We start from the raw sequence: 27,982 nt of genomic DNA, 5'->3' as shown, positions 1-27,982 counted from the left end.
CCACGGAGACCAGCATGGTCGCTGCTGGACAGCCGATCGCTGGCTCGAGGACAGTGTGCCCACCTGAGGGGCCTTACTGCTAACGAGGGGGTGTCAGCAGGGAGGGAAGGGGCAGAGAAGGCCAGAACACAGAGAGGCCGTCAGGGACGGACGACCCGGAGTGCACATGAGGGCACTGCACACAGAGGGACGGCACCGGCTCCGCACGTGACCCGAATGTTAAAAAGTGAGGGGGGTGCATCGCGCCAGGCACCAAGTGCCACGTGAACATTAAAGGTAATTTTGTAGAAGACTAGTTAAAAACTAAACAGCATGTGCAGCAATATACCAATTTTTTAAAGCATCTGTGTGTGTACGTGTGTTTTAAGTGTGAGTCCACAGACATAAAAAAAGGATGGAAAAGGTTTGTGACCAAAATGTTAAAAACAGTCATCTCTGGATGATGGTGAGGTTAGCAGTGCTATTTATTTCATTTTCCGGGCTTCTCTGAGTTTACCAACTGGTGACAATAATTTTAGAAAAGTTGGAAATCGATGAATAATTCTTTTAAAAAGCCAATCTAGCCCTGGCTGGTGTGGCTCAGTGGATTGAGCATGGGCCTGTGAGGCAGGGGGGTCGCCGGTTCGGTTCCTGGTCAGGGCACATGCCTGGGTTGCGAGCCAGGTCCCCAGTGGGGGACACGTGGGGGGCAGCCACACGTTGATGTTTCTCTCCCACTCTTTCTCCTTCCCTTCCCGTCTCTCTAAAAATAAATAAGTAAATAAATAAATATGTTTTTTAAAAAGCCAACCTAGATCTTATTAACGATGATAGTACTGCACATCCAGCCCTTGAGTACACGGTGCTGAGCTCGTGCCATGAAATACCATGTACTTCCAAAGTCGCAACTGTGAGATGTACTGCCCACTGTGTTTTATGAGACAAGACCTGTGAGGCTCCTCTAGTGAAGGAAACATGGTAAACGCGAGAAACACGCACAGGAGCCCCCCATCACACACCAACTGCACGCCCTTCCCACCGGCTCTCTCTCTCTCACGGGCTTGCCAGGGGCCAGCGCAGGGCAGGAGGTCAGGCGGGGGAGCGGGGAGGGGCTCCCTGAGTCTTGTCTTTAACGAAGCCACATCCCACAGCGTTTCACCTGAGCACGACTGAGGCTTGTGAACAAAGCACCGCGCGTTCCGGGAAGAACACCAGTGGAGTCACTCCTCTCTAAGAACCAACGGTGCGCTTCCAGGCCCAGAAAGCCACCCACCAAGGTCCCCTAACCAACAAAGCCTCCCTGGGCAGGGCTGGCTGGGAGGGGGACCGTCCCCCACTCTGCAGAAATGTGGAATCCCATCTTCTCACGCCCATCCTGCCACGGGAAAGTAAGCGCGGGAGTGCCTCTAGGAGGCTGGCCATGGGGGTTGGGTTTTAAAACCTTTACAGCGACTGGTTCAGCAACTGAACTTGTAAAAAAGAAATCAGCCTGACTTGATTTCACCATTCAGGTACAGAGTTAGTTATCCCAGTACTTAAAACATACATGGGAAATAAATAACTGAAGAATCAAAACTACAAATAAAAAATCTGAGACCTCGGCTGCTTTAAGTTCTCAGGCCACCACCTCACTGAAAAGTGCACTGTGTATTTTAAAACTTAAAAGTATGTATGCAGATCCGTCACATCTAGTCTGAAATACTCCAAACGGCAAGTGTCCAGAAACTAAAACAAGGCTCTGCCGAGGTGTGTCCCAGAAGGAAAATATAAAAACTGTTACTCTGGCAGGAAGTCACCAAAGTGGCATATCTAAATTAGTCAGCTTTGTTTAAATACACACACGCTTTTTTTTAAAGGCACACAAGCTAGAAAAAAGCTGGGTCAACTCCTTTTTTTAACAGTTATGATTATTGCAGCAGCAAACCAGGTATCTGTTTTCCCCAAAACGTGGGCATGTGCCACCGAAGTTACTCCGCATGGAAGATGAGCCGAAGGCCTGAGGACGCCCACAGGTGACTCTGAAGGCACAGGACGGACAGAAAGGACGGACAGAAAGGACAGACAGAAAGGACGGACAGAACGGGCGGGCCTGCCGCTCGCGGAGCGCCCGCAAAGCTGCGCGTGCGCAGTCCGCACTGCGGTTCCGCACTCCCAGCCAGCAAACCCTCAGGGCGGACGCCATCCCCGCCTCCAAGCCTGCGAAGACGCTGAAGCGTAGCAAGGCCGAGAGACTGTGGGCGTGGCCCCAACCAGCACCACAGCCCACAGGGTCCCGACACCCAGCCTACCGCCACACACCTCTGACTCCGTCCTTCTCGGGACAGCTCCTTGGGAAACAAGAGCGGCGAGGGCTGGGTCGGCGCCCCCCACACTGCCGACTCAGGGTAGAGGCCCTCCCACCCCACGCGTGGTGGGCAGCCACGGCCACCCACTGCCCCAGACTATCAGTGCTCGGGCTGATGTCCCCCCCATCCTCAAACCCAGGGCGCCCTGCAGGCTGAGCCTGGGGCCCTCCGAGAAGGGCCTCGGGCACCTTTCTCCATCCAGCTGCTACTTGGGTGTCTTCCCCCTAAGCTACTACACTCTCCCTTCCCAGTCCTGCTTTTTAAAGTGATCCCAACACCCCAGCTCCCCCTTCTGCCCCAGCCACCCACCCCCGCCCTCCAGCGGCCTCGGTGTCAGGAGACCCAGGGAGCACTTGCCAGACATGACCCTTGCTGGCCTTTCAGAAGAACGTGGACACTGTCACCACACTGTCAGGACACTGTCACCACAACCGCCTGAGTCACTCCCTTCAACTGGCTTTCCAGAAACACCCTCCTGGTTTTCAGCGTGTCCCTCTCCGGCGGCCCCCTTCAGTCCCGCCAACCAGTCCATTCAGTCAGGGCTTCTCACAGCTCCGTCCTCAACCTGCCTTCCCCTCTCTGGCTGCGACCCCTTCCCGGATGTCACCAGTGCTCAAGACTGCAGTCACCCCAGGGCGCGGGTGCCTCCCCAAACCAGAACCCTCATGAGCGCCGGCCCCTTCATCCACAGGGACCTGACGCTTCCTCCTGGAGACCTCCAAGGCGCCCAGAACGCCAGCCCCTCCTGTTCCGGATCGGGCCTCCCCAGCGCTCCCAGCTCTGCGGTGGCACGGACCAGCCTCCAGCCAACTGCATAAGCCGGCACAGTCGGAACAATCCTGACCGCGTCTCTCCAGCTGCCCACGCTGCACAGCGCACCCAAGCCTGCCAGCTCCACCTCCGAGGGGCCTCCCGCAGCTGTCCACTCCTATCCGCGTGACCGCCTGCACGCCACTTTCTCACTTGTGCCGGTTCAACAGCCCCTCACTGGCCTTCCTGAGAAACCCATTCTTCTCCATTCTGGGCAGCTGCTCTGCCCTGAACGCAAACCTGAAGCCGAAGTCCGCACCTGAAAGCTGTCCTGTTCTTCGCACCTGAGCCCTTTTTGTCCAGTGTCACGGGGCCCAGGTTTCTCCATCCCAGTGCTCGCTGCTTTCTTTCTGTTCATGTGCATCGCAGGCAACGGAGACACGGCCCGGCGCAGGAGACTAAGGAGCCGGTCTCCGTGGAATCAGTAAGGACCGGCCACGCAGTGGACGCCAGGCCACAGGCCAAGAACACTCTACAGACGAAGACCCAGCCCCTTTCGGATGAAGGAACTGACGCTGTGAACTGAGGGGGGCCACCCCGGAGTACCATTCACACCTCTCCTGGAACACAATGCCTTCCCCTTCACCAAAACTTCCCTGCCTCTGACCAAACCGCATCCCGCTCGGCTTCGAGGTGGCGCACTCCCCCTTTCCCATAGCAGGGCTGACGTGAGAATAACACACGAGAGCCACGTGGCCACTGACGAAGCCGAGTACCTGGGTGACAAAAGAAGAAAGGCAAGCAGGGGCCCTGGGTTACTTTGTGTCGAGCCCACTCTGCCGTACTGCTGCTTCCTAAGTACTCCAGTCGGTCTGGAGCTTCCCCTGCTTCCTGCCGACAACTCTCGCTGCGCCCCAGGCCAGGCCGGACTCAGACCTGGTCTCCCACAGGTGCCCCGCCATTGCTCAGGGTGCCCTCTTGCACGGCACGTGGCGGCCGACTCTGCTTCATGAGCGAGGCCTGCTGCCACTCTGATCCTGCCACACCGGCAAGGCAGGGGGTCTTCTCACTGCCATTTGCATGTGACAAAATCCACCCCCCCCACCGGCCAACATGCCCTTGCCCGTGCGACCACAGAGAGTGGCAGAGGCAGGACCAGGGCCTGGCTTCCCAGCCAGCAACTTCCACTCCTAGCTCCCCCTTCCAGCCCTGTACACAGGCTTTCGCAAGCAAATTTCCAAAAAATCCTTCGCAATGTTACATCCTAAGCAAGGGGGAAAATCTATGCACACAAGTGACCTTCATGAAAGGTAACTCGCTCGTCCGTCGTCAGAGTCAGTCAGCGCTCAGCACCTCTCTCGAGGTCGGGACACGAAGCTGGTGTCAGTGCAGACAGACATCCACCGCGAGCTACAGAGCGAGGACTGCCACAACCTGCCCGACGAGTTCCAATGGCACCGCAGTTTAAGAAGCCTTTTCTCGACCAGGCCAGGGGGCCACAGACACAGGACCTGAACAGGAGGGCACCCAACGTCCCTTTCTCTCATCTGCGCTGCTTGGAAAACAGTGAAGTACGGCAAATGCCGGCTGCCCTGCTGGACTACCGAGCGAGGCCAGGTGTGTGTGCCAGATCAAACTGGGATGACACTGAAATACTGTGGGGATTTTAAATTTTTTAAGAAAAAATATTATAAGAGTATATATTTTAGCCCTGACTGGTGTGGCTCAGTGGGTTGGGTGTTGTCTGGCACACGAAAAGGTCACCAGTTCGATTCCTGGTCGGGGCACATGCCTGGGTTGCTGGCCAGGTCCCTGGTTGGGGACGTGCAAGAGGCAACTGATGGATGTTTCTTTCTCTCTCTCTCTCTCCCCCCCTCCCTCCCCATCTAAATAAAAACAAATAAATAAAATCTTTTCTTAAGTATATGTTTTACTTACATTCAGGCATACATTCACAAAACAGCGTCCTTGAAGACGATGACCTAAATTCGGGGCAGTCCCCGACACCACAGATGGGCATGGTCCGTCTGCACTTTGCTTCTCGAATCCACGGGGAGAAGACAAGACACTGTCTTGTTAGTGAAAAGAAGTTATGACGAGGTTACGTTCCGCTCCTCCGACCTGCACTGCAAGTCAGCTCTGTGCCAGTTTCCATCCAAGAAGCAGAACCTGCACGGCTCGGGAGCCGAGAGGCGAGAGCCGACAGCTACCCGGCCACGCCACGCCACGCCCACCCCACGCACGTCACGCCCGCTGTCCTCGCCCACCTGGGACACTCATTTCCCAGGAGCCGCGGGACCACTGCTCACCTCCACGTAAAACCGGCAGGTCTGACCGCGGTATGTGCTCCCACAGGGAACGAGGTTACAGGTAATCAAGATACTTCCCACAGTGAGCTGGGCACGAAAAACTGAAACACCAGCTGGGTTACAGTTCCAGTGCTGTCCAAACTGAAGCTAGAACCAAACTAAATAATGTTCCAAAAGAAAACAGCCAGCGTGCGACTGTCAAACTTAACCCATGGGCCGTGTCGTGGCACTGGACCAGCTCATTAACCCGATGACAAGCGTGGCCACCCAGGCCCCGTACGCGGCCTCGCTCGCTGTCCCGTGGGGTTCCGGGGCACGACGCAGAGACACCAGGGGCATCGTCTGTGTCCTCGCTAACGAGAAAGCCCGCTGCCCCATGAGGAGTGACTGGTGGAGCCAAAGCTCACACCCCAGGAGGGCGGCGGACTCCGGCTCACCACCCGGTCCGTGCGGCAAAGACCTGGGCGCCCCCGTGTGCCGCCCCAGCCCTCCTCCCTGGTAACAACGCCTGTGGGTCCCGTGGATCCTGGGGGTTGTTTGCGGAACTCTGCAGCGGGAGAGCAGCGCTCCCCGGAAAGGTCACTTTGAAATGCAGGTCGACCTCACTGAAACACCTGCCCACCTCCCCTTACAAGGCCCTGTCTCCCCGGCTCTCAGCGACCTCCGCGCTGTCACATGCCAGGCCCTCAACGTGCCACTCAGGCCTTGTTTCTCATGAGTCTGTCTTCTGCAGGGAGCGAGAAGCCACTGGAGGCCCACGGGTTCTGCTTCACTTTTCCATCCCTTTTGCATGCCCAGGGCGAGGGCACCAAAGGTGGCTGGTGCCTGCAGAGTCCGGCGATGGCTGCAGGAGGTCCCCGCGAGGCATATCGCCGAAGGCTCCCGCAGGCATTCGGCCAGTGGCAGCGTTCTAATCTGCTCAGGCCTGCCTCCCTCCCTGCTGACGTCAGTGGACCAAAAGGCCAGCAGAACCTGGCCGAACAAGCTGCCAATTATCTCAAGAGCTCGTCCGCTGCACATTTCCTGTGTGTCATTTTCCCGGCACCGCACCCTGGACACATTTCCAAGCCGTGACAGCTGAGCACTGCACCACGAGGCTCTAAATTCATCTGCTGGAAGGAGCGGCTGAAGGTGGCTGGACCGCTCACGTGCTCCCAGCGGCGCTGAGAAAAGGTCTGGCCTCCCTGCGCAGGAACGCCTGCAGCGGCAACGCTACTGGGAGGCGGGGTCCGTGGGCACGTCACTGCACAGGACGCAGGAGCTCTCACCTTCCCGTCTGGTCTCCTCCCGGCAACCTCTCAGGAGTTGTTTGCTGGGAGCGTGAGCTGTAGAAATTAAGGCGCCTCCTGCAGACAGATGCTGCAGACACACTGAGCCGAGACCGACTCTGCAGCCCCTTCGTGCAGAACGGGAGAGCGGTAAACCTTCAGGCCGCCTGACATAATCACCGCTTTTACAGACAATTCCCCGCTCCCTCCTTCCTCACCCTCTCCATTTACTGCCGTCTTTCCCAAATCCCGACCCCTCTGCCTCCCAAAGGCACAATCCTCAGAAACGCAGTTCCCAACTCCTGACCACACCACCCGTCACCTGGGTCCCATCGGCAGGGCCTCCGAACCGCTCTGACACCTGCGGAGCCCACTGGCCGCCCCACACTGTCCAGGGAGCACAGAACCACCAGCTGCTGTCACCCACGTGGACCCTGAGAGCGAGTTGCAGAACAGACTGTGGAGGACACCCTGGGTGCACACTGCACTCCAGTCACACTGGCCTCTCTTCCGTGACACTGTGCGCCCGTGTCCCCCCCTGGCCCTTGACACCTGCCCCCGGCCCCGTGCCTGGACCCATCCTCTCCAGCTTCGTCCTGAAATCTCAGTTCCAGCGTCCCCTCCTCTAGAAGCCGCCGAGGAGCCAGCCCACCACACCTCACTCTCTCCTAGCCCGCCTTTGTTCCTTCGCAGCACTGCGAACCCCTGCAGCTGCCCGCAAGTCAGTGTCAAGACCCTGTCGCCTTTTCCAGGGGCATTTACAGCCCCTGGCACTGCAGTAAGCAGAGTGGGGGTTCCGTAGGTAAGGAAGTGAAAGATGAAGCAAAATCGGCATTTTAGAAACAGGACACTGTGCTCACACATCACAACACGGAACAGCGCACATCAAAGCAAGTACCTGACTGGAAAAGCAAGGGGGCGGGGTGGTAGGAGAGGAATCACAGTTATACGGTAGGTTTTTTCCTTTGCTGGCTGCCTAATTGCAGAGAGAAATTAAATTAACAGAATTGACACAAATGAGGATGTACAATTAAGGTCTTTCAAAAATTTTAGGAATGTTAAGCCTGTTTTTCACGTGGGGCGTGACCATCTCCAAAGCCTGGGCAACGGACACAGTGACGGTGACCAGCGGCACAGACCCACCCAGACCGATCGCCCCGCGCAGGGTCACCACGACCTGCAGGTCTCACAGTGGCTTCACAGGGGACAGAGAAACGCTGCCACTTCGAGATGCTCTGCCAGCCTCAGCGCTTGTGTGGCTGGTTTGTGTGTGTCTGTTCCCGGCACAAAACTACTGACGTTACTTCTACTGATACAACCACGATGTTACAGCCGGCGGGTTATAGAGCACTAATTTTGTCTGACAAACACACATCCTGCGTGAGTGCAACATGCTGCTCTGAGCCCTTTCCACGTGGAATCATTCACGCCTCGCAACCACCAGGCGTGGTCGGTATTTACACCACAACACAACCGAGGAAACCGAGGCACAGGGAGGAGCTGGACCGCCGTCCCGTAGCTAGTAAGCGCGGGGGCTGGGAAGAGAATCCCGAGCCCATCACTAGGCTCAGCGGTCCCGCTAACGTTGTAACGAACAGTGTGCGTTTAAAAAGAACAAGTCGTCCCCAATGCCAGACCAGTCTGTTACGCGAAAACAGCCCTCAGTCTTCTGGGCTTTGAACCTGGGTAGCGAGAAGGCTGAGGGGGAGGTGGGGAGCAGGAGGAACAGCAGGGTGCGGGGGAGTCGTGAAAATGAAAATAAGGGAAAGAAGGGGGCAGAGGAAAGCAGCCGGCAGCACCCCGAAACACCCACGTGACAAAGGCTGTTTCTGGAGACGAAGCCTCACAGCCCCTGAGCAGTGTCTTCCCAGGACTGTGCACTTCCATCCCGTGCGGAACCACGTCACCTCCACGAGGAGGAAGCAGACGACTGCCATTCCAAACCCCCTCCCATAACACCCAAACTCTGTGTTAACTGATTCCCTTAAAACCCTGGGGTTCAGTGACTTTCTACTAACTCTGGTCTTTTTCAGCAGGGCGCACAGTGACCACTTGAACCTGAATTCCCTGCCCCGAAGAACCAGGACAACTCCCCAGAGCAACACGTAGGGAGCCGTGGTGAAGCCCAAAGTGACTAAGCAAGAAAGAGACGGATAAAGACTCGTCACGCGCACGTGAGTTTCCGAAGGCTGCAGTTCAGAGAGAACGTAAGGAGCTGACAGTTCGTAAAAGCCATAGCGGGGACACATCCTCTGAACGTTTCCATCTCTGTTCCAAGCGAGGCAAGTTCAAGTGGAAACTCAACTGTGCAACAGCAGCGGCAGCCAGAGCAGCAACTTCCATCGGGTCTCTGCTTTCGTCCCGAGCTGGCCATTTAAAGACAGAAAAGGCCTTGGCTTGCAACAGGGCTGCAGTCTGACCCAAGAACATGCCAGGTTTGACAAATTTTTGCTTGTTTTGTGAGACTCCTCCCCTTCTCTGTGCCTGGGAGGGAAGAGAAACAACCCAGCTGGCTTCCCTCAGAAGCAAAGGAGTCTGGGTAACAGAAGGAGACAGGGCGAGTGATTGGGACGAGCACGGTGTCCTCTTCGCTTCTCTTAGAGACGCCCCTCGACTCCCAGTGGGGTCCGGCCCCCACAAACCCACCATGAGCTGAGAGTGCACGTGCTCCACCTCACCCGTGCCCTCCCCGAACGTGCCCAGGGCAGGACCAGCGCCTCGAATTCCACCCGAGGCAGGAACACTGCAGGGCACCTGCTCTCGGCCCTCGGGCTGGCACCAGGCTGCCATGCCCGGCATCACCAGAGTACCATGTGTCTGCCACGACACCAGAGACCAGGGAAGGATCAAAAGTTAACATTCTACGCGTGGTTTCCACTGCATGTGTATCACCTTCAGGCCATTGTCAAGTCCAAAAAAAAGCCCTGGCTGGGGTGGCTCAGTGGTCTGAGCACTGACCTGAGAACCAGAGTTGCCAGTTTGATTCCCAGTCAGGGCACAGGCCTGGGTTTCAGGCCAGGTCCTCAGGTGGGGGTTTGTGATGGATGTTTCTCTCCCTCCCTTCCCCTCTCTCTAAAAGTAAATAAATAAAATCTTTTAAAAAAATCAAACTGTCCTAAACAGGGCACCGTCTACACTTATTTATTTTTATCTTCAGTACCTCGTAAATGCACAGGTGCACTGAATATTAAATAAACATGTTCTCAAGAATGAGTGCTCAAATCAATAAATGTTAAGAGGAAAGGAAGGGCACAAATGCTAGAGACTAGTTAGCAAGTGACTCTTTCACTAACTACCTGGTTTTTCCCCGGAGAAAGAGGCTGGGTTGAGGGTCAGACTCCTCAGGGACAGCACTTACGGGGCAGAAGGAGGGCGACGTTACGGTGACAGCCACCAGGGAAGAACAAGGGACAGAATTCCACCACCACCTCGTATTCACCGCCAAGGTTTTTTGCTCTAACTGTGGCTTCCACCTGTCAGAGTGGCGTACGGCATTCGGAGCTGGGACACCGGGACCCCTCCCTTCCCAGCAAGCCCCCATGGCAGAGGCCACGGGTCCCTGTTTGCACCCACCGTCATGGGCAGCTGCAGCCGGCGGCGACCCAGAAAGGGAAGCCACCTTCGATCTGTTTTGGACACACGTGAGGATGATCAGTGGAGTCCAGGCGAATAAGCAGCACCTCCCATCAGGTACTGAGGAGGACTCAGGGGGGGAACCATCTTCCCAGGCAGAGGCAGGGTGTCGGGGAGCAGCACGGGAGGGGGAGCAGGCCCCGGGGGCCAGGACCAGGGGGCCAAGACCAGGAAGCACCGCCACCTCCAGGCCTTCGGGGCAGCTAAGGGGGTTACCAGAACCCAGAGAGATCTGTAACTGGAGCTGGCTGGCAGAGGCCACTGAATAGAAGGTGTGACCCGCTCACAAAACACCGAGACGCTCTGGCAACCCAAACCAGCTGCAGGGAACTGGCTCAGCCAGGCCTCCTGCTCACGTCCCATCGGCCACATCCAACCAGACACCTAAGAGCAAGGACTCAGCTGCCACAGCCCATGGAAGTCACTTCCCAGAGTGCAGAGGGCAGAGAAAAGATGTGGAGGGGCACAAGAAGGTGTTCTAAGTGCCTGCCACCCAGCAAAACACAGGCCCACCAGAGGTTTGCCAGTCCCACCCAAATCTAGACAGCATGGGACAGCACCCAGCCAGGTCACAGACACAGGTACCTGAGTCCCTGCTGCCCTGTATCAGTTTGGGAAAGGGACAAAAAGACTCTGAAAGTAATCCCAGACAACCGCTGTAATTTCCGCATCTCTAAGAGTAAACCGACGGCCAGCTTATCTACGCGGAACCATACCTAACACAACTCCCTGCTCCGCACTCAAAGGGCACCTGCTCCAGATGTCTGTTAGCCAACTTATCGCGATGTACCCTAGCGCTTGTTTGTTCCTCCCTCACCAGACCATGAGCTCTTTAGGGCAGGGCTTTGCCACCCATCTTCATGTCCCCACCACCTCCAGGACCTGGCACAGAGGCAGCCTTCAATCAACGTGCCCTGAGCCCACCAGTGGACTCGGGGTCCCTTGGCTGGCAGCCTAAAACCACGGTGCAGAAAACCTGGAATGATCCCCGGCAACTAAACAGCAACAAGCTTTGTCCTGGACCTGGCCCCGCACACTGGGCCCCAACCTGCTATCACTCTCCGAGGAGCAGCTTCCCTCTCGGGCTCAGGACCTTCACGCCTTTTCAACAGAACGCATCCTCAGAGAGCCAGAGGAAGGTGGCAAGACGGTGCTCCACTGCAGAAGGGGACCTAATACGCGTCCTCTCTGGAGAGTCTCACTCTTTTTCCAAGAATTTACCAGCTCTACCGAAGGCACTAAGAGTTTGGGGGCGGGGGGAGAGGAGTTCATGATCACAGGGGGGACGGTGTTGGCATGGGGGTGCAAGTGCTGGTCTGCTCCATGGTCGCTTCGGCAGACACCACCCTCTGTGAAACTATAAAGCAGCCACGTGACTCACACACAGCACTGTCCTGTTCAAGTGGATACACTGTCTGATGCTGGGTGCTTATTACCAGGACCTGGAACACATTTACATTATAATTAGGAACCACTTTCCAATAACCCTGTACTTGCGAAGTGCTTAATCATCTTTCTGCTGGTGCAGTCAACTCTTACCTGTAGTTTTCCATAGAAAAAGTTAATGCCAGGTTGGTAACCCTCTCTCTGCTACCATGACTTTAGGCTGCCAGGAAGGTGAATAAAAATAAATTTAAAATGACTTGGACTCCACTAGAAAGGTGAGTTTGCTATAAAAAAGTACATTGTCTTCCAAAATGCAGCATGAAAACGATTTTGCCTCTGCTGCACCACTGTGCCCCTCCACCCCGCACTGCTGTGGCTAACAGAGCGGATGCTCTTTAACTGTACAGGCATCTCATCACCACACTGAAGTGGCCAGTACTTCATTCCATAGTTAGAAAAAGGGAACCTGGGTCTCATCACCACAATACACTGGGTTACTTTAAAAAAAATTAAAAACTCCAATAATAGAAAAGCAGATGACACGTGTTTCAAATAGGTCACCTTTCTTTTCCTAAAACATACTCAATTTATAAATCCCCAAAAAAAGCTTTTTCCAAAAACCATCAAAGACATTTAAAACCCGAAGCACAATTTTGTCACCTTGATAAAACCCCGTGCCTCTCAGGTCCCCTCTGAAGGCCAATGGACAATGGCGCCCGGTTGCAAACAGACTAGGAAACTGTAACCTCTCACACAGCCCTGTGCTCCACATACATCTAATAGGCAAACACGCTGTCCATCCCCGGCGGACTGCGTTGAGTCACATTAGCTGTGGCTCCCTCGGAGTGCGATTAAGTCTCCTTCGTCAGGCAGGACAGTGCTTGGTGTTTGCTCTGTAAGTTATGAACTCCCACAGGGCAGGAAAAGGGGAAACTCTGGCAGCACACGATGTATGGCCACGACAGGGTAACAACCCAATTACCTCTGACCAAACATTGCCCTCTTCCTTCATGAAAATGTAAGTGAAGCGTGGGAACACTGAGCACACGCTAAAATGCAAAGGCAAGCTTTCTGTTGAAAATAAGGAAATTGGAACATATTTTAATGGCATTATTAATAGGTCCTGACACCTGAAACGATTACTTGTGACTTGTGTTCCTATAAAAACGCCATTCCAAAATTGCGTTTCCCTTCCCTGACCCGAAGTTCTAGCCTTCACTGCAGAACAATACTGGAGGTGTCTCGGTCAACAATAAAAATGTTTCATAAATAACCAACAGGGAGTCTCCGTCCACAAACACCGGGTAACAGAAAGCATGAGCCTTCAGCAAGACTTCGGGCACAGAGGCGGCCTGGCTGGGGCAGGTGCGCGAGACTGCGCTGACCCCAGGGTTCCCTGCCACCAAGGAGCCCCGCAGCCCCGCACTGGACTGCCCCCGAGTCGCCCAGCTGGGGACCGAGACGCAGATACCCACGTGGAGGCAGGGCTACTCAGCCCTCCCGCGGATCTTACCGCGGTTCCCACGCATGTAAGGAGTTCAGAACGCCCTGCCTGAACAACACTGCGTATTTTAAAAGGTGAAAGTGCCTCCCTTCAACGCCTATCGCTGTTCAGACGCCTTCAGTACTGTCTTGTCCAAGAGAAGGAGCCAAGGGCGAGCCGGGGCTGAGCGCTCCCGTCACGGCGACGCCGCACAAGTGCTGTCCCAGCAGAGCAAAGCCGGCAGGCGAGGGGCGCGCGGAGGAGCAGCGGCAGTTCTGGGGTGCCCCCCCCAAAAAAAAAGCAAAGCAAGCTTCTCCAGACCTAGAGGCAGAAACCTGGCACCCTCACCCCCTCGCAACCTGACAATTTACAACCTGGTAACACCTTCTAATTAGGAGCGTTCTGGCCTTTTATGGACGGAAAATTAAACTGCTTCCCAGCAGGGAGATAAAGCGGGCGGTGGCGCCTGTCTGCGGGACCCCCCGCCCCCGCCCCGGGACTGCAGCCCGCGACTCCGGTAGCTCCTGAAGCGGCAGAGCTGAGGGCACCCTACGCCGGGGGCAGCAGCAGGCGCGGCGGGCCGGGCGGGCGCGGACTGGCGGGCGGGAGGCGGGGCGCAGCCGCCAAGCGGGGTCCCGGCGGCGGCAGGGGGCGGCGCGGGGCGGCGCGGACGTACCCAGCAGCACGCACAGTAGATCCAGGGCCACGTACGGCAGCCGCGTCCGGTCGAACATGGTCGCGGCCCGGGCGGCGGACAGCGCGCCGACTCACGCACGAGTCCCGACCGGGCAGCCGCCGAGGGCGAACCGGACAGGCGGCGGTCGGACGGCAGCTATGGCGCCGGACCCTCCCCCACAGCGCCGCAACCTCCCGGTCGGGGCCGACGCTCCTCGGACGCTCTCCGCCGGCCCGGCCCACCCCGCGGCTCACCGCCCGGATCGCAGCGCCCTCTCCAACAGGCGGGGCGCCCGCGCTCGAGCTTTAAGGATGGGGAACGCGGGGAAGGGGCGGCGCAGCACGGGACCGGCAGCGCCGCGCTGCCTCCCCGACCGAGCGGGCGCGGCGGGGGCGGGGCCGCGGGACGCCACTCAAGGGCGCTCCACCAATCAGTGCGCGATGCCCCGCCCCGCCCGCGGAGGCTGCCCCTAAAGCAGGACGCGCGGTGGCTGGGTGGAGCCTGGGGGCGTCTCCGGTGCGGCAGGACCGCCGCGCTGTGACCCTGCGGGTGTTTGCTGCTTGGCCGGGAGACCTCGGGCCGGGCAGGACCCCAGCGACCCGGCTGCCGCCAGCTCTCCTCCACGGCTGAGCAGCGACAAAGACCTTCCCTCTGTCTCCAAGCCCTCGAATCACCTAGGCCTATACCTGGGCCTGCAAGCGGGGCCAGGAACCTGCGAAATCATCCCTTGGGGCCTCGTTGCCTCTGATAAGGGATCCAGTTTCTCATCCTGCAGCTTTTTGTAGACAAGCCCACGTCCTGCTCTCAGTAACGCGCCCCCGCCCTTAGTGCTCCGGGCGGTAATTTTCCACCCACTGGCCCTCAGCCGTGCTGAAGTATGCAGAGCGGAGCGCGGCTCCTCTGTGGCCGTGGACTTTGACGTGCAAAAAGCCGCCCCTACCACGGGAACAAGTGTCACCCACTCTCTTTTTTAACAGCAGGCAGCACCGCTCTCACCCGGACTCGGAAGGACTCCAGCTGAGGTTTAGTCATCTTGGCTTCCCAACCTGTAAAACTGGATGCTGAATGTTCCCGTTCCATGGTGTAGTCAAGAACCGGTGAAGCCCGGGAAAAGTAATGTGCGGGTGTTTTATCAAAGGGGTCAGCCCTCTCCAGGTGTTAGAGATCAGTGTCTTTCCTCCTTGCTCCATCTTCTCATACAAATGTGTAAAATGCAAATCGAAAGCTGTACTTACTACTTCTAAAATTTTCTTGCGAAATACCCCTAAAATAAAATCAATGGAGAGATAATGTTACCCTCAGGGGGTGTAAGAGTACCATGTGATCCCCACAACCAAAAAAATGTATTTGAAGAAGCACGTTTTTCTTTAAAAGGACTGTGAATGTAGGATTTCACCTTTTATATTTATTTTTTAAAAGCGTTAAATGATTTATACCTGAGAGATAATGCTATAGTTTATTCTGTGGCTTCTCTTACTTCCAGATTAAAAGGCCTCCAGATTGCAAGACCACAAGAAATTGAAATTACTTGTGGCTTCTTAAGTATTCAGTATTCATTCAAAAAACATTCATTGAGACTGGGGACCAGACATAGTCTAAGGGCAGAGCTTTATCTAAACAACTTTCGAAAGGAATATTTACTTTTAAAATGCTTTTTTTGAAAGTAAGCGTTCAAAAAAAAACCCCTTATTAGTTCCTGCGTGTCTGTTCACTGTTTCTTCACTCACCCTTCCTTCGTTCTCCATGTCCTGACAATAGTGAAAAGGGAACACTAACTGGATGGAGACACCATGAACATCCTGTAGCGGCACATACCCATGTGTCCCTAGGGCGGATGTGGAACCTTTCTTAACTGCTTAGCAAAGCTGCTCCATGGGCCCGGATGTTTCCCTCTAACACAGGCATCAGACAAAAGCAGAGTGGGCCTGGGAAGAATAACCCTGAAGTCTCCCTGAAGAAAACAGAAGCTAACTTGCTCTCTTCTTAAATCTAATTTTCTCTCTTATTTCATCACTAAACAGTTTGAAAAGGAGACTAATCTAGATCCCCCATGTTCACTTTTTCTGCAAACCCACCTGTATTCGCACTTCTGCTCCCGGCCCTCTGCCTGCACATTAACCCGACGCTGTGGGCGAGACTCCCTGGAACTCTGGTGGGGCTTCTGCTCATCTCACCCCGTGTCTGCACGGGGGTAGGAGTACATTCCCTCTGGGTGTTCTGGGTTCTTATGCCCTGTATCCCCGCTCCTCTGAGCAAATACAGCTTCTCTTATGCTCGGGTGGCACTTTTAGACCAAAACAACAAAAAATGTAAATGTCTTGTTACCTATTTGCTTCACCCCCCAAATTTCACAGTGTGGTATATACACTGTAATCCTTTTAACACTCATTGTCAAAGTTATTTATTTCTTACTGTACTTTTATGTAATATTTGATACATAAATATATAATATATAACAGATACGGAAATCATGAAGCATGGTAATAAAATGAGCAACTATGAACCCACTGCTGAACTCAGTACACACGGCATCTCAGCATCTGTGTGTTCTGGGCCCTTTCTGTCCCCACTTCAGGAGAGACGACCACGACTCTCAGTTTCATGTTCACCTTTTCCTTTGTTATTTCTTTTTCAAAAAGCACGTAACTACGTGCACATGTATCTCTGAAAAATTTATTTTTTTTTTAGCTTCTAAGAACATGCGACCACATACAGCCATCTGCTCTTGATTTTTTTCACTCACTGGTTGTCCGTCTGTCCTGTGAACACGTTTGATTCGTTTTGCTGACAGCAAATGCCCGGGGCACCATCATCACTGTCGCTGTTACGAAAAAATTGAGCCCTGACTCCCCACCAGGCGTGGGCTGTCTCCTGGGGCGCGACCTGGTCCCACCTCCCAGCTAATCCCAGATTGTCTTCCTGGGGGCTGCACCACGTCACCCCACTGCACCAATGTGAGTGGGGTTCCACGTACTTATCAACACTTATTTTGAGGGTTTCCTAATTTTGCTAATTAGTGGGTACACTGTGCATCTCAGTTAGTCTTTTTCTTCCTTTTTTATATATATTTTTTATTTTATTGATTATGCCATTACATTTGTTCTATTCCCCCCTCCATTCCCCTCCACCCTGCACACCCCTCCCCCACCATTCCCCCCCTTTAGTTCATGAACACATGTCTCAAGTTCTTTAGATTCTGTATTTCCCCTACTATTCTTACCATCCCCCCTATTTTCTATCTACTGTCTATGGTACTTATTTTCTGTACCTTCTCCCCCCTTCTCCTCCTCCCACTCCCCTGTTGCTAACCCTCCATGTGATCTTCATTTCTATGCTTCACTCCTGATCTAGCTGTCCTCTTAGTTTGCTTTTGTTTTAGGTGTGGTTCTTAACTGTGAGTTTGCTGTCCTTTCACTGTTCATCTTTTTTATCTTCTTTTTCTTAGGTAAGTAAGTCCCTTTAACATTTCATATAATAAGGGTTTGGTAATGATGAACTCCTTGAATTTGATCTTATCTGAGAAGCACTTTATCTGCCCTTCCATTCTAAATGAAAGCTTTGCTGGATAGAGCAATCTTGGATGTAGATCATTGCCTTTCATGACTTGGAATACTTCTTTCCAGCCCCTTCTTGCCTGTAAGGTCTCTTTTGAGAAATCCACTGACAATCTGATGGGAACTCCTTTGTAGGTGACTGTCCCCTTATCTCTTGCTGCTTCCAGGATTCTCTCCTTCATTTTAATCTTGGGTAATGTAATGATGATGTGCCTTGGTGTGTTCCTTCTTGGGTCCAACTTCTTTGGGACTCTCTGAGCTTCCTGGATTTCCTGGAAGTCTATTTCCTTTGCCAGATTGGGGAAATTCTCCTTTATTATTTGTTCAAATAAGTTTTCCACTGGTGGCTGTGCCTTTCCCCCTTCTGGTACCCCTATAATTCGGATGTTGGAGCATTTAAAGATGTCCTAGAGGTTCCTAAGACTCTCCTCATTTCTTTGAATTCTTGCTTCTTCACTCTTTTCTGTTTGGCCATTATTTGCTTTCTTCTGGTCCACTCCATTGATTTGAGTCCCAGTTTCCTTTTCATTGCTGTTGGTTTCCTGTGCAATTCCATTCATTTCAATTAGTTTCACCTTCATATATTTGTCTAATTTGTGGCTATAATCAACCAGTTCTGTGAGGATCCTGATCACCAGTGTTTTAAACTGTGTGTCTGAGAGTTTTGCTATTTCTTCATCACTTAGATTTATAGGCTCTGGGGCTTTGAGATCTTCTTGAGCCATTTTTGGTCTGTTCGCGCGCCCTTTAAGTGTGAGGAGCGGCGCCTTGGACTCCCAGGTCGCTGGGTTGTGACGCTGTATGTGGGGGCGTGGTCAGAGCAGGGAAATGGCGGCGCCCTCCGCTGCCGCGGGGACCGCTTGGGTCCCGGTCCAATCGCCCACTCCCTCGCTTGTCTATCCGCACACCAATACGCGACCACAGTCGACCCGCAGCCCTGCTCCCTCCTTGTTTCCCCCGTGGTTGCTCACTTGGTCTCTCACTCGGTCACTCACTAGGCCCAACCCTGCACGTGGATTCTGTGCGCCTGAGTCCGTCTGACCAAGTTTTCCTGTGCAACCCTGCTCCACCAGCTGCTTGGTTTCGCCCCTTACCGGTCAGGCTGAAGAATTTGTTGTTAACAAACTTCCGAAAAGTTCAATTTTCTCTGTTCTGGCTGTGTTTTCTGTTGCTAATATTTTGTTTTCTCTAAACTTGGTTGTGTGAGAAGGTACAGCTTATCCACCTATGCCTCCATCTTGGCGGAAGTCTTCCCAGTTTGTTTTGAAACTGATTTGAGTCCCAGTTTCTTTTCCATTACTATTGGTTTCCTGTGCATTACCATTCATTTCAATTAGTTTAGTCTTCATATGTTCCTCTAATTTGTGACTAAAACCAACCAGTTCTGTGAGCATCCTGATCACCAGTGTTTTGAACTGTGCATCTGAAAGTTTGGCTATTTCTTCATCACTTAGATTCATTGGCTCTGGGGCTCTGAGTTGTTCTTGAGCCATGTTTTTATCTGTTTGTGCCTGTTACATAGGAGTGGAGCCTTAGATGTTCACGAGGGCAGGGCCACCCAGGTCGCTGGTTTGTGACGCTGTATGTGGGGGTGGGGTCAGAGAGGGAGCAATGGCGGTCCTCTCCACTCGCCCAGTCCTCCTCACCGCTCTCCCCCCGCCTGCTTATCTGAGGGCAAGTGTGTGAGCCCGTCACCCTGCCCCGGCCACTGGGGCCTGCGTGATCTGTCTCAATGCTCGCCTCTTCACTGGTTTATCTGTATGCAAATGCGTGACCGACCGCAGACAGCCAGCCGCGCCTCTTCCCTTTGTTCTACCTGTAGCTAGCCCGCACCTGGGATCCACGCCCTTGGCTGCCTGTGCACAGCCCGGGTTGGGGGATCTTTATTGCCCGACCTGCTCTGCTGCTGGCTTCGCCCCTCTCACCAGTTTAGCTGAGTGGTTTGTTATTTTCGGACTCCGTATTCAATTTTCTGTGTGGTTTGGTTGCGTTTATTGTTGTTAAAACTTTATTATTTTTAGATTTGGTTGTGCAAGGACGCAAAGTGTTCCCACCTACGCCTCCATCTTGGTGGAAGTCCTCAGTCTTAATTTGCATCTCCCTGACCTCTCAGGGAGCTGGGCATCATTTCCTAAATTTATCCGTCAGAAATGTATCCTCCTCTGTCATTTGTCCAGTCACATCTTTTGCCTATTTTTCTATTGGGCCATGTATCTTATTTTTATCACACTGTAGAAGTTCTTCATATATTCTAAACATGGATGCCTCATGTCGTGATTTTTTTTCTCCCACCACTGTGTGGCTTGGGATTTCACTTCCCCTCTGAGGGGCCATGTGGCGGGACTCTCTTAATGGGAAGCAGAAGCCTTCAACAGGTTTCTGCGAAAGGTTTTGCTTCCTGACCGAAGGAAAAGACAGGCTTTACTACCTCCCTTTCTACCTCCCTTGAACATGGACATGACAGAGCCACAGCAGTCATCTTGTGATCATGAGGAAAAGGACAGGAGGAAGTGTCTGGAATGTTGAGTCACTACAATGACCAGCAACTGGCTCCCTCGGATTTCTTTCAGTGTGAGAAGGAAAAAGAGCTTACAAGACATTCATTCACAAGCGATAGCAATGCAGGACTCACGAGTATTCTGATTCCCGTGACTGAGAAACCACAGGTGGTATGGTTCGAAGACAACCTTTTACTTGACCTCATGTCAGGGAATTTCTCATCCTTGAAACCCTTTACAAAGGATGCTGAGGGAGAGGAGACTTTGAAGACTGAAGAATGTTTGCAAATAGAGGCAAAACTTAGGGCACATTCTGATGCCCTAGAGTAGAAAAAGCAGCGAGCGAAACAAAAACTCACACGGAGGATTAGCGGAAGGTTCCAGAAGGCAGGTTTACAGCTAAAGAAAGTGTGTCTGGAGGCAAAGAACAGTGGCTAAAAATAGACAGTGGCTTGCTGAAGGCAAGTCTTTCAAAACTAGGACTGGGCCCTAGGCTCTAGTCGTGAGAGGAAGTCACAACCTTTGGACTCCAAACCCGAGATGAGTAAACCTTATTTTGCAAACTGGACTTTTGAGTTTCAAGTCCTTTTCTATGTGTGTTTCCATTTTGGTGTCTTCTAGCTTCCTAAAATCTTGTTTATGGCTCCCAGATTGTGCCCCAGGCCCTTTTCAGCTTTGCTGGAGGGTACCGAAGGAAAAGTCGACTGGTAACACTTGACCCAGCCCACACATGGGACTGCGTGGCAAGACTTCCTGAAAAACCATAAAAGGCAGGTGAATCTCCATGATCAGAGTCGGGGGTGCATGGATGCACAACCTGGCTCCACCAAGAATTTCTCCGCCAAGACTCTCCTCCAGGGTCCGACATGGAGGGCCCAGGTTTCATGTTGTTTCTTAGGAAGACAGTGTTTCCTTAGCCGACTTCTTGTGATGATTACAGACTGTGCAAAGTGCGGTTGAAATTGCCTAGCACATGTCCGATCTAACACCGTATGTTTCTTTCAAAGATGCCTGTGAATCCACATCTGCTTCCCTGCCGCCCACTCAACCCAGCATCTACCCCGGTTCCCCAATCTGCCGCAGAAAGGGGACCAGTCTGACACCACTTGTTCTTGGTAAATCCACACCTGGCCTGGTGCTCACCACTTCCTTTCTCTGGGACGCTCGCAAATTCTTTCTTTAGCAATCTCTTAAAAATACGTATCACCCGTGATACAGAAGTATCTAGAGCCTTAAAGACATCAACTCATATTTTTCTTTAAAAAAATATTGAATAAGATGGCCATCCAGTTCCAGGTCTTTAACTGGAATCATCTGGTCTAGAAATCAGCAAAATTTTCCCTTCTCTCATCTTCTGATTTCTTTTGTGTCCCCAACCCCAGTCTGTGCTCTTCTCACGCAGCGGTCGTCCCTCTCCCAGCCCTCGCCCCGTGCTGACACTGGACGACTGCTGGCCTCAAGCAGGGGGACGGGGCCTGCTTCAGCCTTCTAGTCGCAGTTCCGAGGGCTGTGCTTGGTGCTGTGACCTCACCTGCAGTTAAAAAAAATAGCTTGAATAAACAAATGAAGGAGAAAAAGCAAAGTCACCAGGAGTCGGGAGAGAGAGCCAAGCTATAGCCCCCAAACCCTTTTTTCCAGCTCCCTCCCCGAGAGTAAAGCTGGTTCTGGGGGGGAGTAAGGGTGGGGGTGGGGAGCAGGCGGGGGCGGGGGAGGGGGGGCCGGCCCTGAGGCCACTGCAAACCCGGGCTCTCCAGTGGCCACCATGAGCATCCCCGTGACGCATCACCTTGTCTCCTCTGACAAGCTGGCGTCTTTGCAGCTGACCATGAGCAAGGCCCAGGGCCATGTCCTCGTCACCCTGGTGATTTTAACCACGGTGCTGCACACGTATAAGAGAGCCATGGTGGCCCCAGCCGGGAGCTCCGTTGGTTACAGCAGTGATTTTCACCCCTTTTCATCTCATGGCACATAAACTAATTTCTAAAATTCTGTGGCACACCCCAAAATATGTATATTTTCACCAATCTAACAAAAAAATATGTATCATTTTGAGTCATTGACCCTGAACGGCTGTTGTTGTGTTGGCTATTGTCATTTTTTTATCTGATAATCTAAGGGAAAAGCGGTCAGTGCCCCTAACAAAATAGTCAGGCATGCTTTAAAAATTTTTGTGGTGCCCTGGCTGGTGTGGCTCAGTGGACTGAATGCCACCTACAAAGCAAAGGGTCGCTGGTTCAATTCCTGGTCAGGGCACATGCCTGGGTTGCAGGCCAGGTCCCCAGTAGGGGGCGCACAAGAGGGAACCACCTGTCAATGTTTCCCTCCCTTTCTTTCTCCCTCCCTTCCCCTCTCTCTAAAAATAAATAGGTAAAATCTTTAAAAAAAACTCGCGGTGCACCAGGAGCAGAATTGTAGGAGTTTCAGTGGGATGACAACGGCCCCCAAAGACACGTCCCTGTCCTGACACCCAAAGCTGCCACTGTTCCCTTGCATGGAGAAACAGCCTTTGCTATTCAGTTAAGGGCCTTGAGAGGAGGGGTGCCCTGCATCATCCAAGTGGGCCTTAAATGCAACCACGAGTGTCCTTAGACGCGGGAGGCAGATCCGACTCCAGACAGGTGAGAATGCAAGGTGCCGTGCCCACACCTGGATTTCAGTCCGGTGAAGCTGGTGTCAGACTTCTGTGACAGAATGAATGTCTGTAATGTGAAGCCATCGGATTTGTGGTGATTTGCAACAACGGCCATAGCAGACTAATACAGGTGTGTATCTGCGCAACTTTGCAAGCTAAGGCCAAACTATTTCAACCAAAGTGGCAAGAAACGATGACATGCCGATATCATGCATCAAATATTAGCTCCCAGGGTGGTCCCAGGACTCCTGGGAGGGTGCAGGAAATGTGTCTTGAAGCTCTGTGTACATAACACTTCCAAAACAATTGGGGGAAAATGTCACCAGAGAATGTGCGTGGAGAGAACGGGCCACTATAGACGGGCGCATCTCAAGTTACTGCTTTGCAGGCTTGTTAACAACAACTCAGTGTTGCTTGGTTATGTTCTTCTCCTGCTGCCGCTGGGGACCTTGGAGAGACCCTTTTGTTGACTCCAGCTCAGGAAGGCAAGACCGGCTCTCAGTGCAGGAGTGGGGTTTAGGGTCGTCGGCGTGTCATGTGTTGGCTTGAATGATTTCCTTACTGATGAACCAATTTCCTTCTACCAAGAGCGGCTTTCTGCGCAGTGTGTGCGTGTTGCCCTGGCCTCCGTCCGCTGCGGTGTCGGTGCGTCTCCAGGAAGGAGCCTCCCGGGTCGGTGCCTGCAGCAGTGCGCACAGCAGGCCGCACTGCAGACCCAGGCACTGGGCCCGAGCCTCCTGGCTCCTCTGCTCTGAGTCAGCACAGTTCACGGCCTGCGTCTCCCTGAGCTTCCAGCCTTCCTGGGGCATTGTCCTGGCGGATGGAGGCAACCCACAAGGGAGGAAGGCATGCGGTCCGTGAAGAGTTGCTTTTCTCACCATCAGGAGAAGGAGCGAGGGTTACTTTTCTATTTTTAAAGAAGTTGCATTCCCAGCAGCCAAGAAAATAACTGTATATTACCTTTTTATTGCTGCCGTAACAAATTACTGCAAACCCAGGGGCTTAAAACAACAGCACTTTATGCTCTCACAGCGGCGCAGGCCAGGCGTCCGTCCTACGTCTCCTGGGGCTGAGGTCACAAGGCTGGCAGAGCTGTGCTCCCCTCGGGAAACCTAGGGGAGGGTTCGTTTCTTTAATAAAAACAGTGTTGCCCTGACGGGCATGGCTCAGCGGGTTGGGTGTCATCCTGCAGAGTGAAAGGTCACCGCTTTGGTTCCCAGTCAGGGCACCTGTCTGGGTTGTGGGTTTGGTCCCCGGTCAGGGTGTGTACGTGAGGCAACTGATCAGTGTTTCTCTGTCACATGGATGTTTCTCTCCCTTTCTTTCTCCCTCCCTTCCCCTCTCTCTAAAAATAAATAAGTGAAATCTTTTTTAAAAATAATAAGATACCTTTCATCTCCTTTTCATGCTGGAAATATTCATGGGACAAGATGAAAAGACTGTCTTTCCAATTCTTCCTCCTAAGTACGACCACCTTCCCGTGAAAATCAGGCACATCCACTCAATTCATATTTATTTAGCAGCTCCTGTGTCAGGCACTCCAGGCGTTTGGTTCGAGACACACCCTCACGGACCGTTTGGAGACAGCAGCCTACGGGGAGGTGCCACGCTTCGTCACACCTTTGAAGAACCCGAGGCAGGCACTCCAGGGTCCCAGGCCGTGACCGGCCCTCCCCACCCCATTCCTGCCCACCTGACTCTGCAGTAACTGGAGGCTGGGTTCCGGACCCCAGCCAGCCCTGGGCCGGGGCCCTGTGTCAGCCAGAATCCAACGAGGAAAACAGAAAGTGTCCCGAGTATTTACAACAGAGAAAATGTAATGCGGGGGTGACTTGGGTCCGTGGTGATGGAGTAGCTGAGAAACCGGTAGGGGATTTATAGCATCCCGATGGGGGGTGTTGGCATCAGCAGGAAGACAGGGGCAGTTCTGGGGCAGAGGGGGAGGGACACCTGATTAGAGCCCAGGGGCCGGAGCAGCTCGTGGCAGCCAGGAGCACAGCGGGCCTGGCCGGGTAGTGCGGTTACTGAGACCATCGTCCCAGTGTGCCCAGGTGTGGTTTTATCCCCGGTCGGGGCACATGCAAGAAGCAGCCAGTGAAACCATCGACAAGCGGAACGACGAAATCAGTGTCTCTCTCTCTCTCTCAAGTCAATTAAAAACAACAGCAACCACAACAGTGGGCCTGACAGAAGCCGAAACTCTGACGAAGACACAGCTCAGCCAGAGAAGGAGGCTTCTTCTCACCTTCTCCCTCCAGACCCAGGCCAGCTCCTCCAGGTGCCTGGCCCCAGCTGTGGGTCATCAGCCCGAGGGAGCCCAGGGGCAGCCTGCAGGGCCAGGCACCCTGCCATGGGGGGCAGAGGGAGAGCTGGAGACACGAGCAGAGCTCGGGGTGCCGAGGACCCGCACAGGGCAGACACGCGGCTTCTTGGGGGCCAGACGCTGCCTCCGAGTGACTGTTTTCCCGCAGCTGAGCTCACGCTCCAGCGCCCCAGGGCTCCGCGCCGGCTCTTGCTGAAGCTCCCTGCCGCCGGCTTCTTGCCTAAGTGCACGTCGGAGTTATTTGGAGAACATTGGAGACAGTGCAGATTCTTGGGCTCCTCCCCAGTACTGAAAAGAATTTGTGGGGGCGAAGTAGAAATACCTGTGCCATGTTCTAGGATCTCACGACGGTTGTGCCATACAGGTGGTCTTTGGGATGACTTTTTTAAAGATGAGGCTTCTCTGGTTCTGAATCTCGGGACCCTCCAAGTCGCCTTCCATCCTTCTGGAGGGAAACCTACTGTGCCGAGCTGCAGGATAGGGCACGTCTGCAAACAAACACACAATATCCACTACGTAGAAATAGATTGAACTTTGTACTTGCCTTATCGCCAAAGCCCAAAGGGCAGGTTGCGTCCTGTGTCGTCCCCGTCAGTGGCACGACGGCTGACGATATTTGTGAGCGCCCTGTTTCCTGCTTTCTACTGAAGCAAGCATGGCATTGCCATAGAGAGCGTACTCTGTGGTGCGATGCTGGTTAATTTTGAGGCTGGTCATTCTTTACTGTAGCCGCAGTTATGTCCCTCAGAAGCGCGTGTCTGCGGGAGACGGGATTCACTGTGTGCAGACGGTCCCTGTCCTTCCCGAAGCCTGTTCCGGGTTCACGTCTGACTTACCGTGACCCCACGGTGGCCTGAGAGGGGCTCCGCGGCCGGACCGAGCTCCGACCTGTGCAGGGTTTTTTTGCTGGTCTCTGTATTCAGTTTCAATATAAACTTTTATTTGTAAAAAAGTTTCCATTTACTCACTTTTTAAAATTCTGCCTTCTGGACAAAGCTTTCCACAGGGCAAACTAATAAAAAGTCCAGAATTGCAGGGTCCGCTATGTGCACGTTTCTGAGAAGCAGGCTCTTGGCGGTCGCATGGTTTGGTGCAACTTGGAGCCCCAACAGGCTCGCTGCTCAGCACTTGAGCTGCGAGACCAGTGAGGGAGACGGCAGGAAACTCTGACCTCAGCAGCCAGGGGCAGAGCACGCACAGCCCGGGGGCCGAGAGACCCACCAGGCCAGCGCACACGGAGATCAGGAAACTCCGCGGTTTCCTAGACCAATTGCTGTGTTAGCCGCAAACCTCCTCTTGCTCATGACTGTTTTTAAAAGAGATATTTCACTGAAATCTTAGGTGGCTTAGATTTGCTATCAGAAAATAACTTCCCTCTTTAAAATATTCACTTATTTTCTTAGTGAAATTATGGAATGTAATTTTTTATACCTTTTTCCTGTCCTTACAGACATAACACATTTTTTAAAAGAATCCCTTACATGTTTTTTGTTTTGGTTTGTCTTGTTTGCTTCCAGCGAGACGAATTTCGTAGCCACACTGAGTCTTGTCACTCAGGATGTGGTGAGAGCCGGCCCCTGGCGTAGCAGCTGAGACCTGTGGGGGTACGTGTCTCCCGAACACAGTACTCACCCGGCTTAGAAGCATGGGTTCCCGTGGGGAGACGCTAGGCAGGCGTTAAGATGATACAGAGTTAATGTGATATCATGAAATGAAAGAATTTTGGGTGGACGTGGAGACATAACAATATAAGATGTAATGCTGAGCACATTTTAAAACATGTGCACAATATCCTTTGATCCAACAGTTCTACTTCCCGAACAGGTGTGGAAAGATAGACACACAGGGATTGTTCTCCACCGCACTGTCCACAACTGCAAAAATGAGAACCGGCCAGTCCTCACCAGTGGGAACCAGACAAATCAGCGTGGAGCACCCACGCGACGGAAAGCTGTTTAGTCATCATTTAAATGGAGCAGACACATGTATCCAGGCCTCGGGGTCTAGATAAATTGTCACGTGAAAAAAAAAGCAAGTTACAGAGCAGAATGCACACTATAAACCACTGGGCAAGAATATCGAAACAGTATACATAAAATAAATCATAGGTAATAGATATAAGTACTATATATATCTAGATTATATATTATTACATAATAATATATAATCAAGGTAATATACATATACTAGATACCATTATCAAACTTTTCACAATAATTTCCATAACTATTTTGGTTTAGGATTATAGGAAATAATTTATCCTTTATTTCTGTATGCAAATTTTTATAGGAAGCATGCCAATTTATAATACATTATAATATGCACATTTTGTAGCACAAAATTAATAAAATTTTCACATTGGAATGCGGACAAAGAGCGGCCACCTACCAACCTGACAAGCGCAGCGTGGCGTGGTGGGGGGCTGCCTGGCGGCCTCACGGGACGGCCTGAAACTAAAACGTTCAAACCGAAAGCAGTTCAAGGTGGGAGCCATGTCCTACAGCGGCATCCGCCCCCCCCCCCCCAAGCTCAGTCTTCACCTTGACTGAGCCTGTCTATCGTCTTTTTGCCTCTGAGGTAACACGACTTTGAGAAGTCAGAGTAACTTCTCCCCCTCGCCCCGCCCTCCGATGCACAGCCAGTCCCCGGAGCCGAGACCACAGACCCCCCACTGCTACCGTCCTCGTGCTGCTTGCTGACCGATGACTCGCCTGCACCCGCCCCAGTGAAAGGGGTGTGTGTCTGTCATCTCACATTTCATCCAACCCCAGAGGCCCCCCCACTTTGCTTTCTCCCGCCACCCTCGCCTATCGCCAGTAGATTTCATGGACCCCCTTCCGTCTTCCCCTTTGATTCTGATGTCTAAAATAAGTGGTAAAACTGCCATTTTCTGGAGCATTTTGTCAATTTTTTGAGGTTTTGCGTTCTGGCCACTGTCCTCAGTTTGGCTCAAATAAACTCATACAAATTGTTACAGGTTTGGATGTTTCTTGTGTTGACAGAGAAAAGACGGGAAGAAAATACACTAATATGATGATACTAATTATTTCCAGTTGATGGAAGCACGAAAGAGTCTAAAAAATGATTTGTGCTCCGTTGGGGTGGTTGGCGACGTGGCTGGGACAAAAATTCACAGAGAAGAAGAA

The 27,982-nt window shown here is 52.9% G+C and overlaps 1 protein-coding gene across 2 annotated transcripts in view; it reads right to left on the bottom strand.

The window, feature by feature from the left end:
• The window catches only part of PLPP1 (phospholipid phosphatase 1), a 50,137-nt gene extending 36,152 nt beyond the window's left edge, over positions 1–13,985 (bottom strand). For both annotated transcript variants that reach the window (XM_037145136.2, XM_037145137.2), the window contains exon 1: positions 13,830–13,985. In XM_037145136.2, coding sequence (XP_037001031.2) covers positions 13,830–13,887 — 58 coding nt within the window. In that variant the 5' untranslated portion in view covers positions 13,888–13,985. The remainder of the gene's footprint in view (positions 1–13,829) is intronic.
• Positions 13,986–27,982: the final 13,997 nt, after the last annotated feature.

Source organism: Artibeus jamaicensis, unplaced genomic scaffold (genome assembly GCF_021234435.1).
Source record: "Artibeus jamaicensis isolate MK-2021 breed Jamaican fruit bat unplaced genomic scaffold, CSHL_Jam_final scaffold_369, whole genome shotgun sequence".
In the NCBI taxonomy this organism is placed as follows: Eukaryota; Metazoa; Chordata; class Mammalia; order Chiroptera; family Phyllostomidae; genus Artibeus; species Artibeus jamaicensis.
The sequence above is the reverse complement of the archived record's forward strand: the minus strand, read 5'-3'. Positions and strand labels throughout refer to the sequence as shown.